The sequence below is a fragment of the Pinus tabuliformis genome, chromosome X, assembly GCF_031772625.1.
Source record: "Pinus tabuliformis cultivar Carrire ecotype Pingquan chromosome X, CPIR1, whole genome shotgun sequence".
Lineage (NCBI taxonomy): Eukaryota > Viridiplantae > Streptophyta > Pinopsida > Pinales > Pinaceae > Pinus > Pinus tabuliformis.
The window spans coordinates 958,139,551-958,155,624 of NC_142308.1; the positions used below are offsets into that span (position 1 = coordinate 958,139,551).

The following is a 16,074-nucleotide window of genomic DNA, read 5'->3' on the forward strand; positions in this document are numbered from 1 at the left end:
TTTAATAAACTTATGTTATAAAAAGAAAATCAATTTGATATTTGATTTCACTACAACTTTAAAAATAAATTATTATTATAAAAATTAAAATTTAATACACTTATTTTATGAATAACAAAATGTCATAGACTAATTTAATATTAACTTTTGACTCAACCATATTTTTGAAAATAAATTATTATTATAAAAATTTAAAATATTATAAAAATATAATATTATTAATAATATATAAACATTATATATATATATATTTTTTTGTAGGTAAGCACTCACAGGAGATTTGAACCAGTAACGAGTACATTAACACTGCACCCATTTATCATCAATCCAAAATCCCATGGGCAATTTAATTATTATTATAAAAATAAAAATTAATTAACTTATGTTATAAATAGAAAATCAATTTAATATTTGATTTGGCTAAGAATAAATTATTATTATAAAAATAAAAAATTTAGTAGACTTATCTCATAAATAACAAAATCTCTGTTGGACTCAATCCTAACTTTGAAAATAAATTATTATTATAAAAATATAATATTATTAATAATATATAAACGTTACATTCTATCTATTTATTTCACAGTAATTACAATAATATTGTAAATGATGTATTTCACAATGCAGCGTTCAATAAGGAAACACCAAATGTTATGGCAATAAATGCGATATATATATGCATTCCGCAGAGTCAGTGCGTTGGAGCCATTGTCTCTCCTACTTCGGCTCTGTTATTTTGAGTAGTCCTAAATTTTATCTTGAGTTCTGGCCAAGTGGAATTAGAAAATCCCAGCCATTGCTTACAGTGATACCGCGAAAGGTACTTTCGCGTTTGGTTTAAATGACAGTTGATACGACCAGAAAGAAGTAGCGCATAACCTCGTTTGCAGCCTAAAATCGAGCGCGATTTGTGGCTAGGAGGCGGAACACTGAGCAGAGGGAAAATGTCTAGAAATGTAAACTGCAGCGATAAGAGAAAGAGGGAGGAACTCGAGCAGCAGCCGGCAACGTCTGGGGAGCAACGGAAGCAAGAAGAGGCACACCCACAACGCTATCAAGGCAAAGAGAGCGCTTGCTTCAAGCTGGCTGACACATGCCTTCTTTTTATCCACAGAGGAGATATTACCAAATGGACTGTCGATGGCCATACTGATGCTATTGTGAGTACCTCAACTCCGTCCCCATTAACGTTTGTTTAGTTTGTTATTGGCGTATTTTTTTATGAATGTATGGATGATACCTTGGAGACGGTAGGCAGCTATAGGTAATTTCATGCCATTTTAATTGGATCTTGCTTATTAGACAAAACCTGCCGGCTGTTATTAGAATTATGTTTCTCATGACAGCCTGCACTGTAACTAAGTGATCAGTAAATTGTACCTGGGAGATTAAAAAGTAAAACGTGTTAGTACTCTCTTTGTATTATCTGATATATATTTAGTACTCTCTTTGCACTTTCTGTATTTCAATTATCCAACTTATTAGTGAGTCATGCTATCCATCTTTCCATACAGTGCCCTCTATACATTTTAACCTGTGTAAATAATAGATTGTGCTAAATATGCTCCCAAGGAAAATTGAATTCAGACCAAAATATGTACACATTGATCTAAATTTCCATGTGCTTTTAGAAATGTCTTTAGATAAATGCAAATGATTTTTCTTTTCTTGCAGGAAAATATGCCTTAGAACAACCAAAAAAAAGTACGTAGAGAAGGCAGAACTTCCCCTTTCCAACCACAGAAAGTGGGTACACATCCCACCTGGTCTCCGATATGAAAGGACAGAACGTATCCCCCTAAGTAAAAAGTGCTTAGCATAAGATATTTCCTAAGATATCCAAAAACTATGAAAATTTCAAAATTCCCTTTAACTGTAATCCCTTTTAAAGCTGTCAAAGTTAGCTTTGCATCTCACTGCCAGAAATAATATAGAATAGTGAGATGGACATAGCAAGCCACCGCACCAAGCCACCGCACCTTTTACTATCAAAGCCAAGGATTACCAATAATAAGTTGCCTTCAGTGCCAAGGCCTATAAAAAATATTATGAAACCCTTACCCTATATGAGACCACAGTTCTGACAAACTTGCAATCACAAAATAAGTGCTTAATATTTTCGTTGTATAGCACAGGAAATGAACATGAAATTGTGTTTCTTTTCTGCACCTAGAAATATTTGTCCTCATTGCAGAGAATATCAAGAAGATGAGCTTTCATTGGTTTTCTAATTCTCTTTTTCTTTTCTCCCCAACTCAAAGTATATCCTTTCGCAAATTGAAATACTTTCTCTAATGCAATAAGTAGTTCCAAGTGATAAACTTATAGATATAAAGAAGGTACAACATCAAATGGGTTTGATTTGCAAAGCAAGGCAATAGACAACTAATTAACAAGGCAAATAGAAGAAAGAGGCTCCATCATTCTTTTTAAGAGGTCCACAGAGTTGTTCTTTTCTCTTAATGAAAACGAAATATCTAATCTAACTTTAATACTGATAAGATTGAGGGTGACTATTTAGTTGAAAAACTTTAAAACTTGTTATGGACTTATTACCTTGGGTGATGGGATAGAGTATGTCCACCACCAAACCTCCCATACGACTGAAACTTACATGGTTATCCCCACTTGGTGTTCATTGTCATTGTTCATGTGGCCAGTGCTCTCTTATGAACATCGAATCCAAGCCTAAGTTGCCATCGTAAAGGTATGTGGGTATGGGTGCTACTATATGTATGGGTAACATTTTTTGAAAGAGGGGACGAGGATATCTCAGGGTATGTATCATCAAATGAGCATGACTATTTTCTTTGGGAAAAGATACGCACACACATAGTACTGGTTACATTGCATATTACTGGTTATGAGAATAATGGGTTATGCACCTCCCTTCCTATCCAAGTTTTTCAAAGAAAAAACTGAAAAGTAACTTCAAAGAGTTATCAACAATACATCTACTACTGGTATGTCCATGTAAGGCCTATAAAAATAGAAAACCTTTAACAAAGATAGATATCCTAGGCTCTATCATGACGTCTATCTTTCTACCATGATCTGCTATATAGTTGAAGGAAAATTTGAATACAATACAGAAGTATAAAGTTTAAAGACTAGCTTGAACAAGAGCTACAACAACATCTGTTAGTGGCTCTGTCAAAGGAAGATCCTCGCTATCACTGGCTATGCATCTCTATCTTTGTATTCCACAATCTTCATCTCCCCAAAGACTTGATCCACCGCACCTTTGGATAGGGAATCTGTGTTAAATTTGGACAACTAGGTCCAAACTCCATGTTCTGATGCTCAGATTAAGAGGCTGATATTTTTGTTGGATTCCTCTTTCTGAGAGGTGTAAAATCCATATAAAAATAGTCTTAATCCGATGAGCAGAACTTATATTTTGAATTTATTATTCTTAATAAATTATATGTGCAAGGTCAGCGAGTTTTGTAATGTAGGCTCACATGCCCAACAGATGTGTCACACACCCTCATTGATGGATATATATACAGGAAAAGTTGGAGAGAATTTGAACACAACAAAAAACTCACATCTTCCTCTCTCATCCCTAAGTACGAGCTACCTGGATCTACTGGTTGGAGGGTTGTTGTGACACATGCTGGGCTGGCTGACCAAAGGAGACTTTGCTGGTTGAAGCATCCTGTTGACTGCCGAAACAAACACATACATTTTTCTTGTTTCTGATTTGTCTTCTGTAAGATCTGCTTATATGTTCTATCTGCATTTTGCTTATCTACTTGTATGATTGCTGTGAGAAAAGTGAAATTGCTCTTAGCATAGAACATCTACAAAACTTTACATGGTATCAGAGCTGAGGTGAAGACAAACTCTATCTATAGCAATCATCATCGAAGGAAATGGATTCCTCTAAGCTTGAATTCTAGAGGATGATGGCGCAGTTCTAAGGCGCTCAATCTATGCGGTGGTCGCATAAGAGTCTTCGGTCGAGATTGGTGAGACGGTGAAGCGGTTGGTAGTTGCGCAGATCAGACAAGTGTTCGGGTTCATTCGTATGACAGCGCAGAAATAATCAAAGGATCGACAAACTATCAAGGTTGTCAGGGATCTGTTTAAAGTCTGTTCATAAGCATAGACTTGCCGTATAGCGTAAAGGGTTGCGCAGCCATACCGCGAAGTAATCTTGTGAACAGTCGGGTTCTGATCACGACGTGTGGGTAAGAGTCTGTGATATTTGCAGATTGCTGACAGACAGACGCGTGGATTAGAATATACACATACAGGTATATCTATATACCGGTGCGCGGAAGACTATACCGATAATTGACCGACGGTTCCTGGAAGTTGGCTGAGGGTGTGTAATACACGGGTTTGTTGATAGTGGTTGTCACGTGGACAGGAAAACCACGAAACAACCCTGAAGTTTATATACGCAGCGAGCAGTCGGGGATTGCTGGTCAGGGGGTCGATAATCTGACGCGTGGACAGACAAAGATAGACACCGGTTTGAATGTATATGCAGTGAATAATCGGGTAACGACGCGTGGTTAGACAGATATACACGCGAGTTTATATATATAAAACGCCGTATGGTCAACTGCGGGTTTATATTTATAAGCTGGTGTGTCAAGGCAAACAGCAAAGGAAGTGCGCAGCGATATACGTGTAGGCTGGATAAGTGCTGAGCACTTAGGACAGCAACGTATGAGTAATAGACGCGTGGACAAGTACAATTGCAGAGTCGTTGGTGGCAGGCTCGTAGGCTGTGATCTATATATACCTGCAGGGTTATATATATACGACAGAACGTTCGGAAGCAACCAGCGAAGCGAGTAGCAGGTCTACCGGGAGGTAGACACGTGAACAGAGAACTACAGGACTGCGCTGGAGTCACATACGTTGTGAAGGCTGTCGGGTTTTGTTGGGAACACGTGGACAGAGACCTGTAAGTTAAATAACAGGCGACCAGGCGAGTGTTATTTCAGACTGTTGTATAACAGCAGGAATACAGGACGACGGTTGGATATGTCGGACTATGAAAACGTGGAACGTTTGAATAGTTGACACGAAGAACTATACAACGGAATTCAAGAAGGTTACGTAATCGACCTATTGAGCTGGTCGAAGGTCGGTCACGTAGACAGAAGTATCCATCAGCAGATGGACACGCAGATAATGATCTACGGTAATTGCAGGTCGTTAATAATCTAACGCGCAGGCTTATACATGTGATAAGACGACGCGTGGTCAGTTGGTGCGTAGGTCTGTTGGATCGACGCATGAACAGCTGCATGTGGACACGTGGATGAATGTCAGCAACGACCGCGGGCTTGTTGACAAACGGACGCGTGGACCATTATTTGATATATGCGCAGGCTTATATACGCTGATACGTTTGGAGTAACAGCGGAAAAGACTGTGCGGAACTGTTGAGACAAACAAGCCAGCTGTCGGGTTTTTGGTCGAAGTATTGGTTATACGACTGAAAGATAGTAAGCTTGCGCTGTCGGGTGTACAGTTGTGTATACAGAACACGAAGAAGGTCAATTACGTACAGTAATTTGCCTCGGTGGACAGACGTGAATTGGACAGTAGCTGAAGGGAACGTTGCGCAGGTTTCAAGGACACGGTGCGCTTGGATAAACTGTGCAAAGGGGTTACATAAGTCGTGAGCTGTCAGTTCGATATAACAGTCCCGCAATTGTCACGTGGACAGATCAAGGGACTGTCACGTGGGCAATTCACTGTCTGTCAATAGTGTCAAGTGGCCAGGAATTTACAGAAATGTTGAAAGGTTGAAAGGTTGAAAGGAATTCACAAGACTGTTGAAAGGAATTCTTGCAATATTGCAATATCCCCTCAAGTGTCACAAAGATATCTGAGATATGGCAACTGGTCCATTCTGATCTTTCCGGTATGTTGCCTGTAACATCCCTAGGGGGATGTTCTTACTATATGACATTTACTGATGACTTCTCTCGCAAAACCTGGATATACTTCTTGAAGAAGAAGGATGAGGCTTTCATGTGGTTCCGTACCTTCAAAGCCTTGGTGGAAAATATGACCGGAAAGAAGATCAAGATTTTGAGGACTGACAATGGCACTGAATATGAGTCAAATGAGTTCAAAGACTTTTGCAGAGAAGTTGGCATTAAGAGGGAGACTACCACTGCATATACTCTTGAGCAGAATGGTGTTGCTGAACGCAAGAATAGGACTATTGTGGAAGCTGCCCATGCCATACTATGTGACCAGTGTCTTCCAAAGTTTCTGTGGGGAGAAGCTGCAAATACTGCTGTAAAAACCGATGCCCTCATTCCGCTTTGGACTCCAAAACTCCCGAAGAAGTTTTCTCTGGTAAGAAACCTGATGTCTCACATTTTAGAATTTTTGGATGTCCTGTTTATTTTCATGTGCCGAAAGAAAAGAGAAGTAAGCTGGATGCTACTGGGAAGAAAGGAATGTTTGTGGGCTACAGTGAGACTTCTAAGGCATATAGAGTCTATGCACCTGATCAAAGGGAAGTAGAGATAAGCCATGATGTCACTTTTGACGAAGATGCTTCCCTAAAGAAAGTAGTAGATCTTCCTAGATCTGAAGAAAACCATGAAGAAAGACCTGGAAATCTGGAAGAACCCCAGGATGAGTCTATGCCTGATGTTGAAGGGCAAATGGACCCTATTGATCCTTCCCCTTCTCTAGGAAAGAGGCCATCATGGCTCAGGGACACCCTCGAAGATGCTGAGGGTCATGCTGCCCCAAGGGGAACATTCCGGGAAAGCAAGAAGCTGTGTAGATACCAAGGGTATCTAGCTGCCATGAGTACTATTATACAATCTGAACCTGGATCTTTTGAGGAAGCCATCAAGCATCAAGTCTGGAAGGATGCTATGCATGAAGAATATGAGGCTATTATGAAGAATGATGTCTGGGATGTGGTCCCGAGACCGAAGGACAAATCTGTTGTCACCGCTAAATGGCTCTACAAGATTAAACATGGATCTGATGGGAGTGCTGAAAAGTTTAAGGCAAGATTTGTTGCCCGTGGCTTCTCTCAAAAGGAAGGAATTGACTATGACGATATATTTGCACCTGTGGCTCGATATACCACCATCCGATCCATCATAGCCCTTGCTGCTACGCAAGGATGGAGTCTTCATCAGATGGATGTCAAGACCGTTTTTCTGCATGGTGCAATAAAGGAAGAGGTGTATGTAGAACAACCTCTGGGATTTGAAGTTCAAGATCGAGACACTTATGTCTGCAGGTTGAAGAAAGCCCTCTAAGGGTTAAAGCAAGCACCCAGAGCTTGGTATGAGAGGATGGATAGTTACTTGATGAAGCTCGGCTTCACTCGAAGCAATGCTGATCCAAACCTTTACTTTAAGGTTGTGGAAGGACTGCCTCTCATTCTAGTGCTGTATGTGGACGACCTCTTCCTGACAGGTGATGACCCTCTCATTCATCAATGTAAGAGGGAGCTTGCTGCTGAGTTCGAGATGAAAGACCTAGGGCTGATGCACTATTTCCTAGGCCTGGAGGTCTGGCAGAGACCTGGAGAGATTTTCCTTTCTCAAGGAAAGTATATTGTGAAGCTTCTGGAAAGATTTGGGATGGTGGACTGTAAGTCCGTGTCGACACCAATGGAACTCAACTTTAAGAAGTTGAGTGGCAGCGCTGCAGGGCCTATCTTGGCCAATCCTACTGAGTATCATCAACTCATAGGAGCTTTGATGTTCTTAGTGAACACCCGTCCGGACATATGTTTTGCAGTGAATACTTTGAGTCAACAGATGATTGAGTCTCATCATTTTCACTGGGTTGGTGCCAAGAATCTTTTAAGATATCTTCGGGGCACGATAAACCATGGGCTGAGATACACTGCCGGGAGTGTGATACTCCGGGGATATACTGATGCCGATTGGGCTGGCAGTGTGGTGGATCGTAAGAGCACATCTGGATGCTGTTTCAATCTTGGTTCTGCTTCGATCTCATGGATGAGCAGGAAGCAGAAGTCGGTGGCTTTGAGCACCGCGGAGGCCGAATACATTGCTGCTAGTATGGCCTGTTGTGAAGCAGTTTGGTTGAGGAAGCTCTTTAGTGAGCTGTTCCAACATGTGCTAGATACCACTGTAATACTCTGTGATAATCAGAGTGGGATTCGTATGACTGAGAATCCTGTGTTCCACGACCGATCCAAGCATATTGATATCAGGTACCACTTTATCCGGAGTATGGTACAGCGAGGCGCCGTAAGGCTCGATCATATAGGAACTGATGAGCAGGTCGCGGATATTCTCACTAAGCCCCTGGGGAAGGTCAAGTTCCTAACCTTCCGTGAGAATCTTGGTGTCGTGGAAAGACCCTATGATGTGGGTCCTGTTGGACGATGAGCTCTGGGAGCTCTGGGGGGCTTTGGGGATAGCTTCTCGGAGCTATAAGCACTCATAATGCTTCTGCCCCACCCTTGTGATTATTGAGCTGGTTCGCCACTCATTTAATCTGTGCCCCGTATGCATCCTACCCATTGAGTTCAGGGCTCATGGGAAGTACCTCTCATTTGGCCAATGAGGTGTGGAAAAGCTAGAGACTATTAGCAAAGACTGATGGACGCATCAGAGATTGCCGTACTCTCTATCTAGGATGGCTTGGTCCAACCACTTGATCTGGGATCAAGATTTGTGAGGTCTGGGACCTCTGGACTGATTATGTCAGTCGGGGAATGATGTCTTTGTGACTGACCCACTTCTGTTCTGAAATAAAGAAGCCAGCAAAGCAAGTTTCGGCGGGATGACTCACGATGTTAATTGCACTAATAGATGGAGTTCTCCCTAGTTGAGAGGGAGTGTTAAATTTGGACAACTAGGTCCAAACTCCATGTTCTGATGCTCAGATTAAGAGGCTAATATTTTTGTTGGATTCCTCTTTCTGAGAGGTGTAAAATCCATATAAAAATAGTCTTAATCCGATGAGCAGAACTTATATTTTGAATTTATTATTCTTAATAAATTATATGTGCAAGGTCAGCCAGTTTTGTAATGTAGGCTCACATGCCCAACAGATGTGTCACACACCCTCATTGATGGATATATATACAGGAAAAGTTGGAGAGAATTTGAACACAACAAAAAACTCACATCTTCCTCTCTCATCCCTAAGTACGAGCTACCTGGATCTACTGGTTGGAGGGTTGTTGTGACACATGCTGGGCTGGCTGACCAAAGGAGACTTTGCTGGTTGAAGCACCCTGTTGACTGCCGAAACAAACACATACATTTTTCTTGTTTCTGATTTGTCTTCTGTAAGATCTGCTTATATGTTCTATCTGCATTTTGCTTATCTACTTGTATGATTGCTGTGAGAAAAGTGAAATTGCTCTTAGCATAGAACATCTACAAAACTTTACAATCTGCCAATTGATTGTTTTCTTTATATATGTCATGATGGAAGTGCCCCTTCAACCCAAGTGCTTCTCTTGCTTCTCTTAACATGTTGTTTAGATCTTTGTTCCGACCCACTGCTTCCCCGTTCATCCACCATATGACAATTAGGGAATCACCATAAACTTGATGCTCGTTTACTCCCTTTTCCTATGCTAGTCTCATGAGTTTCTACACTCCCCTTAGCTCTGCACTGTTGTGTGTGCCAATCCATATGCAAAGGTAAATCAATGTTGTTTCGATATATAGAGGGATCCTCCTGAGCCCTAACCCATAATGACATGGTTACCAGTTAAGGTTCCATCAAAGAAACCCCAGGCCATTTTTTTGTCCACTTCTAGTGGCAAAATCTTTGTTGATTGCTTCTTCTTTGTAGCCTTGTGGCAAACAATATATGCTACATTAGTCCTGTAATATATGCCTTGGAAACAGTGAGGCACTTGCAAATAGGCATTCATTCCTAGCGATACAGAGTGCCCAGGTGACAAATGGTGGGAGGGAGTGAAGCTCGTGACAAAGGGTCCTTCATCCAACTTTCAAAAGCTTCAACCAGTGAGCTTCCTTGCTATTCTCCTTCCTCCCAGTTAGAAGTTTAGCTGCATCCTATACTTCCTGGCTGTATTGGCATGTAACAAACAAATGGTGGACTGTCTTCCAAGTCTCTGTGCATAGCAGATACCTTCTACATCCCTTCCAATCTTGCTTTTGTAGACTCTCCTAGTTGAGTATTTTGTTTAACTGTGAGAGCCAGATGAATATTTTTGCTTTATGAGATGGCTTTGGCTTCCACTGAATTCTCTACCACTAGTGCGGTTCTCCTTCCTTTCCTCCTAAGAATGCTACCTTGTAACCCATCTTTATGGTGTATAATCCTCCATTCCAATTTGGGCCCCAAACAAGTGAATCTGGTTGGTCTTTAATATGAACAGAAACTTCAATTAGTGCCTTCTTGTACAATGCTGATTCCGTAGCAAGTATTTCCATCTGCCCAAAATCTGTTACAATTGGTAACAGTCCCAGTCTGATTTCTATCTTACCAGGGAAAACAGAAAACAGAAAACTAAAATCTCTATCAAAACTGCACTCTGATTTTTTCTAGGAACTATAAACTGAAGAAAGTAACAGCAAGTACACAGATCTGAAACTCAAATCACACCATTGTTTATTACTCTTGAAAACAAGAAATACACGGAAATCTTCAAACTCTAATGCACCCACTGCTTCTACTCTGAAAACTGAATGAATAAAACCTATTCCCTGCTTTCTTCTTTATAAACTAAAAGGTTCAATGAATCTGGGCATATGCACCTTCCTAGGAATAGTTCTTTCATGCCGGTTGAGGGCACCAATATCTAGGCCAGTAATATATCTAGTGTTTAGGTTTATTTCAGTGAAGGTGTTGTTGTGCATCTGTCCAGAGAGGAGAGTATAAGTATGCATGCATGCTTCTCTCTCTTCTAGGGATTTGTGCTCCAAATATTCTTGGAAACTTTCCACATGCAAAGCATAGTTTTAAAAACCGGAACCAGGTTTCAAACTGGCTGCCTATCTAGCTGGGATTCAAACTGGAACCGGATCGAACCGGATTCAACAAACCGGAATTGAAAAAAATACATAAAATAATTAATTTTTAATGAAAAAAATATTTTTAAGATTGCAAACCATGATTCCAAACCATTAGGGACAAAATATGCAAAGTCTTCTAATCTATATACCTTGTAAGGGTGCATATATCAAAATGATACCGAGTACAATACATGTCATCAAAAAAATACATAACCAATGAGGCTCGAAATGGCCTATAGAGTCCAAAAACAATGCTACAACTCAAGCTGCTAGGTCACTAGCCTACTACAAATCACTGATCGACATGATCACTCGTCAAACTCATCAGCACTACTACACACGGGATCATCACCAGGAGCTACATAAACATCATCTAGCTTAGAGTCTGAAGATTCCTCAAACTCCTCTCCAGCCTCAGTAGCAGTACTAGCATTAGCAAGAACAACAACACTAGGCCTAGGAGAACTAGAAGCATGAGTTTGCCGAGCTGCACAACTACTACTGCTTCCCTCACCATGTGCCATGCTTGGTCTTGGTGGTTCGCTTCCTTCAGCTCCTGGTTCAACTACCAGATCTGCATTGGGATCAACACCCCCCAGCTCCATGGCATCAATATCAAAATCGGGATAAAACTCAGCTGGTTGAGTCTCCTCCACCCATTCTGAACTTGAAGTGGCTGAAATTTACATTTGATAGTTATAAACACACCCCCTTGATGTATTTGAAACTTTTCTGCCTTAGAACAAATTTTCTGTATTTTGGGACAGCTATATAAGTTTGCCATAATTTAGTTATTGGGATCTCAATTAGCCCTTATTTTATTGGAAAATGGTCATCAAGACATCAGCTTGTATATTCCATTTGCTCAATAAAATTTCTAGGCACTAGTCATGCTGTTCAACCCTCTTAAAATCATAGTCTTATTATCATACTTTGCTGGTTTGAAATCTGAAGTTAGATTTTATTCCTTGAAGCCTAAATGTACCAATCTGTGGGCTATTTTGAGCTCTGAAAGTTATATAAAAAAATCAGCTGGCTTAGATATCCTATTTCCCAAGCAAAGACTTCCTTTTTGGCTGTCCTAAAATCCAAAATATATTGTTAACTCGTTCATAAAATCAGAATTTTCTTTAAGCCTAAAAATGCTATTGCTTTACCATCCTTTGCTAGGCTTATCAATCTCCAATCAAAGAAGGCCGTTTTTTTACAGACCCGGCTGCTTAGGACTGGTTAGGTACCAAACCAGCCAGTTTGATACCTAACCGGTCCTAACCGGCCAATTAATTGGGCTTATTGCTCTGGTTAGCAAGGCACATCTGATCGGCCGGTTTGGCATATTTCTGGTTCAACCCAGCCAGTTTTTAAAACTATGATGCAAAGTGCCATAACTTTCTATGCATTCATGATGCAACTACTAACTAAAGCAAATTCAAAAATAGAAATGAAATGCGAAATATAAAAAACATCTAAACTGGAACTAAACTGAGGATGGTGCATGAATGCATCCTCTATTATGAAATTGCTGAAGGAGGGTGCACTGCTACTGCAGCACTGCTGTCATTAAGGCTGTTGTACAGACTGCTGTAATGTACCTTCTCTGCATGTGACCAGAGCTATTTTGCTCACTGCTGCCATTAATGGCATTCTATTGGATACTTTAAGCGGTGTTAAAAATTCTGACATTTGCTCTTACCAAGGAAAGTCTTTGCCACACACAGGATAGTCCCTCTGTATCTTGAATCTTGCCTCTTCTAGGGGCTTGGTCAAACAATTGACTATCAACAAATCTGAAGAAACATGAATCTGGATCACTGCTTCCTTCTGAACCCTGAGCTCTCTTAATAATCTTAACAGTGGAAATATTTTCTACAAGAATCACTGCATCAACAACCTGCCAACTTCCTTTGTCTTTCATGCCATCTTCATTGGTCAAAATTTTCTCACACCACATCATGAACTGTTTAGGACTTCCTGCAATAATGAACTCATCTGTATATAGGGTGAAGAAAAATGTGTCAGATTTATCAAATAACTAATTGAAATCTGCACTAAACTCAGAGCAACCCAACATGAGTGCAGTCTCATTGATACTAAAATCCAATACTGGTGGTGCATGCATCAGCCCATTCATGGCAACTTCCTCTTCCTTGGAGAATCCTCCGACAACTGGAGTTTAGTCTCATCAAGGTCAGCTATCTCTCTCTAGGTGAATCCTTCTGTAACAATCTTATCTTGGTACTCTTCTATACTACCATTAGCTGCAATCAAGGAATCGATCATTGATTCCAGAGTCGATTTTTAACTGTCTCCTTGAGGCTAGAGAAACCCTCCCTCCATCATCGCATCCTCCTATACCAGCTTATTGGATCTGCAAACAGCTTGTAAAGGCCACCTTCTTGCACTCCTTTGGCCAAAACTTGACTAGATCCATGGCTGTTGTCTTTGATGGCTACTTGCTAACCATCAAACTCAACCAAACATTGTAAATCTATCATGCAAATAACTGAATTCAGACTCTTTGTTAAATCAAGAACATACAAGAAAGAATCTAACTCATGAACATCACTTGAAGGTATTTGGAGAGAGATGGAGTCCGATCCCTTCACAAGATACATGGCATCATCTACCAACTCCACAAGCATTCCCCCCTCTTGCTTTTGAAACCCCCAAAGATCTTTTTGGTTTAAGTCGTATTTCTTGAATCTCCATGGTCTACATACCATCCAAACCTTAAAACTGTGTACATGGAAACACTGGACATCATGGCAAAGTGAGTATCTAGGTTGGCAGTAAAATCATCCACAGTGGAAGCATATGCACTTCTTGCAAACTCATGCTGCTGTTGTTGTTGCTTACCCTTGACCTTCTTCTCATGACATTGAGAAGCATAGTGACCATACTTGTTACACTTAAAGCAGTTAATATGACAGTGTTTCTTTCCTTTACACGAAGAATATGATTCCTCTCATGACATTGAGAAAGATAGTGACCATACTTGTTACACTTGAAGCAATTAATATGACTTAGTGTTTCTTTCCTTTACACGAAGAATCTGATTCTTCCTCCTTACCTTTCTGACCCCTCCTGGGTCTTTCTTTCCTACCTCCTCTCGTCAACTTTCTAGTGAGGGCTAGGTCTGGTCCATCATTATCATGCTTGTAACTAGGTGAGACTTGCTCTAGTCTCATCTCCTTTCCCATGAAAGCATCCCACAACTTCTTGAAGTTAAGTAGCATTTCCAAACCAAATAGCATGAATAAAGTTGGGCTAGAAGAAATAAAGGCATCATAGCGATTTGAACTAGCTAATCATCTTCTGCACCAAGTTGGTCTTTCAACTCTGCTAGCTTCATCATCTACCTAGCTTTTGTGTCTATCTTACACATGTGGGTTATGGTGAGCTTGTTCCTTAGGAGCATCTTCCTGGGTATATTTACTTTAATACAAGGTTCACAAGGCATCATACATTCTTGGTAGTGCTCTTGTTGGCTATATAAGGGATCAGATGATCCCTGACAAAATCCAACAGGATTGGCTTTGTGTTCACTGCATTCTTGTTGTACTTTGGATCTTTGAGATTGGTAAGAAGTTTGACCTCTTTATCCACAAGGTATCGAAGGTTTGTTGCTTTTGGGAAGCTTTGCAATCCACACATTCACAAAAGAAAGTTAGAGGCACCTTCCAACAAGTGCATGTATTGCATGTTGGATGGCCATTATTGCAACTCCATTGAACATGCTTTGATCTTCGTGTTGATTTAATAGCATCGAAATGTCTTCTACATTGGCTTGGTGTCTTAGCATGTAGTGTTGACGTTTTTGCAACATCAGGTAGACATTCTCCCTATGGGTCATGCTGATTTGACTAGTGGGACAGTGATACATTCACCCAAAGAAGCCATGCTGATTTGGCCACGTTTGAATGGCCCAGGGGCATACATCCTCCCATGGGGTCATGCTGATTTGACTAGTGGAGAATGATACATTCGCTCATGAGGCCATGTTGATTTGGCTAGGAGTGAATGGCCCACGGTACTCACATTGCTAGCTCCAGGATGGAGTAATCTATTTTATAGAGCGGATTTGAATTGTTTATCTAATGGGGTTTTTACCCATTAGTGGGGTAACAATTCTAGTCTAATGTGGAGTTATCATGTAGGCTACATAAATGAGGGGGTGAAGAGCCACCTCTATGTGTGTCCACTCACTTAGAGCTCTATATAAATAGAAAGACATGCGAGAGGCAAATCAATTAACATAGCAAACTCATTGATATTTTCTAGTGGAGGAGAATGTCAACAAAGGAGAAATATGTTTTGAGATCATCTTTTCTTCATTTTTATCTCTCACTAGGCCGCACATGTGAAGAAGCTTTGGCCGAGTTTTGGATGAGTTTGACTAGTCGAGTTGACTGTAGCCTTGATCGAGTTTAATTGAGGGGTGATCGCATCTATTTTATTGAGATTTGACCAGGGCTGAGAGTTGACTGCAATTGCGAATTAATTGTAGGGTTGACCATAGCCACACATGATAGGAGAATTTTTCTCCTAGATATCTCTTCAGCCAGTAGCCAACAACCCTTGACAACCACCAATGTAGCTGATATATTGTGCCATTTGATCTCCGCTCCTTGCATCAGTCATATGCCCCCTCACCCATCTATCGAGAGCATATGTTAGAATGTGGGCAATCCAACCCAAGAGGTATGTTTTTCATTGTGTAATCCTGTGCTTATGCTTGTTTTTCCTTGGGCATGCATTATTGGGTGACTTGGAAGAAGGAAGGGTTTTGACCGTGGTTTTGTTTCCTCACCTTAAATGGGGGGTTAATCATCAATCCTAGTCTTGTGGGATCTCCCCTATTGACCTTTGGTTTTAGAAAGGGCACTACTTGGGAAACCCTGACTTTGGTAGCATGGTTCCATTTTCCCGTACCACATTTTTCAGTCCCCTCTGCGCATTACAATCCCTATTTCATCATATTCCTTTGGGTCCACATGACCACCAGGTGCACAAGGCACTGACACTCCCCTCCTCTTTGTCCACATGTCTCGGTCGGGCCTGAAAATTTTGCTCTGAAGGTTGATGCAGC

At 40.7% G+C, this 16,074-nt stretch overlaps 1 protein-coding gene across 1 annotated transcript in view; it reads left to right on the forward strand.

Annotated features, from left to right (window-relative positions):
* The first annotated feature begins 610 nt into the window (after positions 1–610).
* The window catches only part of LOC149142889 (uncharacterized), a 94,428-nt gene continuing 78,964 nt past the window's right edge, over positions 611–16,074 (forward strand). The window contains exon 1 of the mRNA XM_089449475.1: positions 611–1,160. Coding sequence (XP_089305601.1) covers positions 945–1,160 — 216 coding nt within the window. The 5' untranslated portion in view covers positions 611–944. The remainder of the gene's footprint in view (positions 1,161–16,074) is intronic.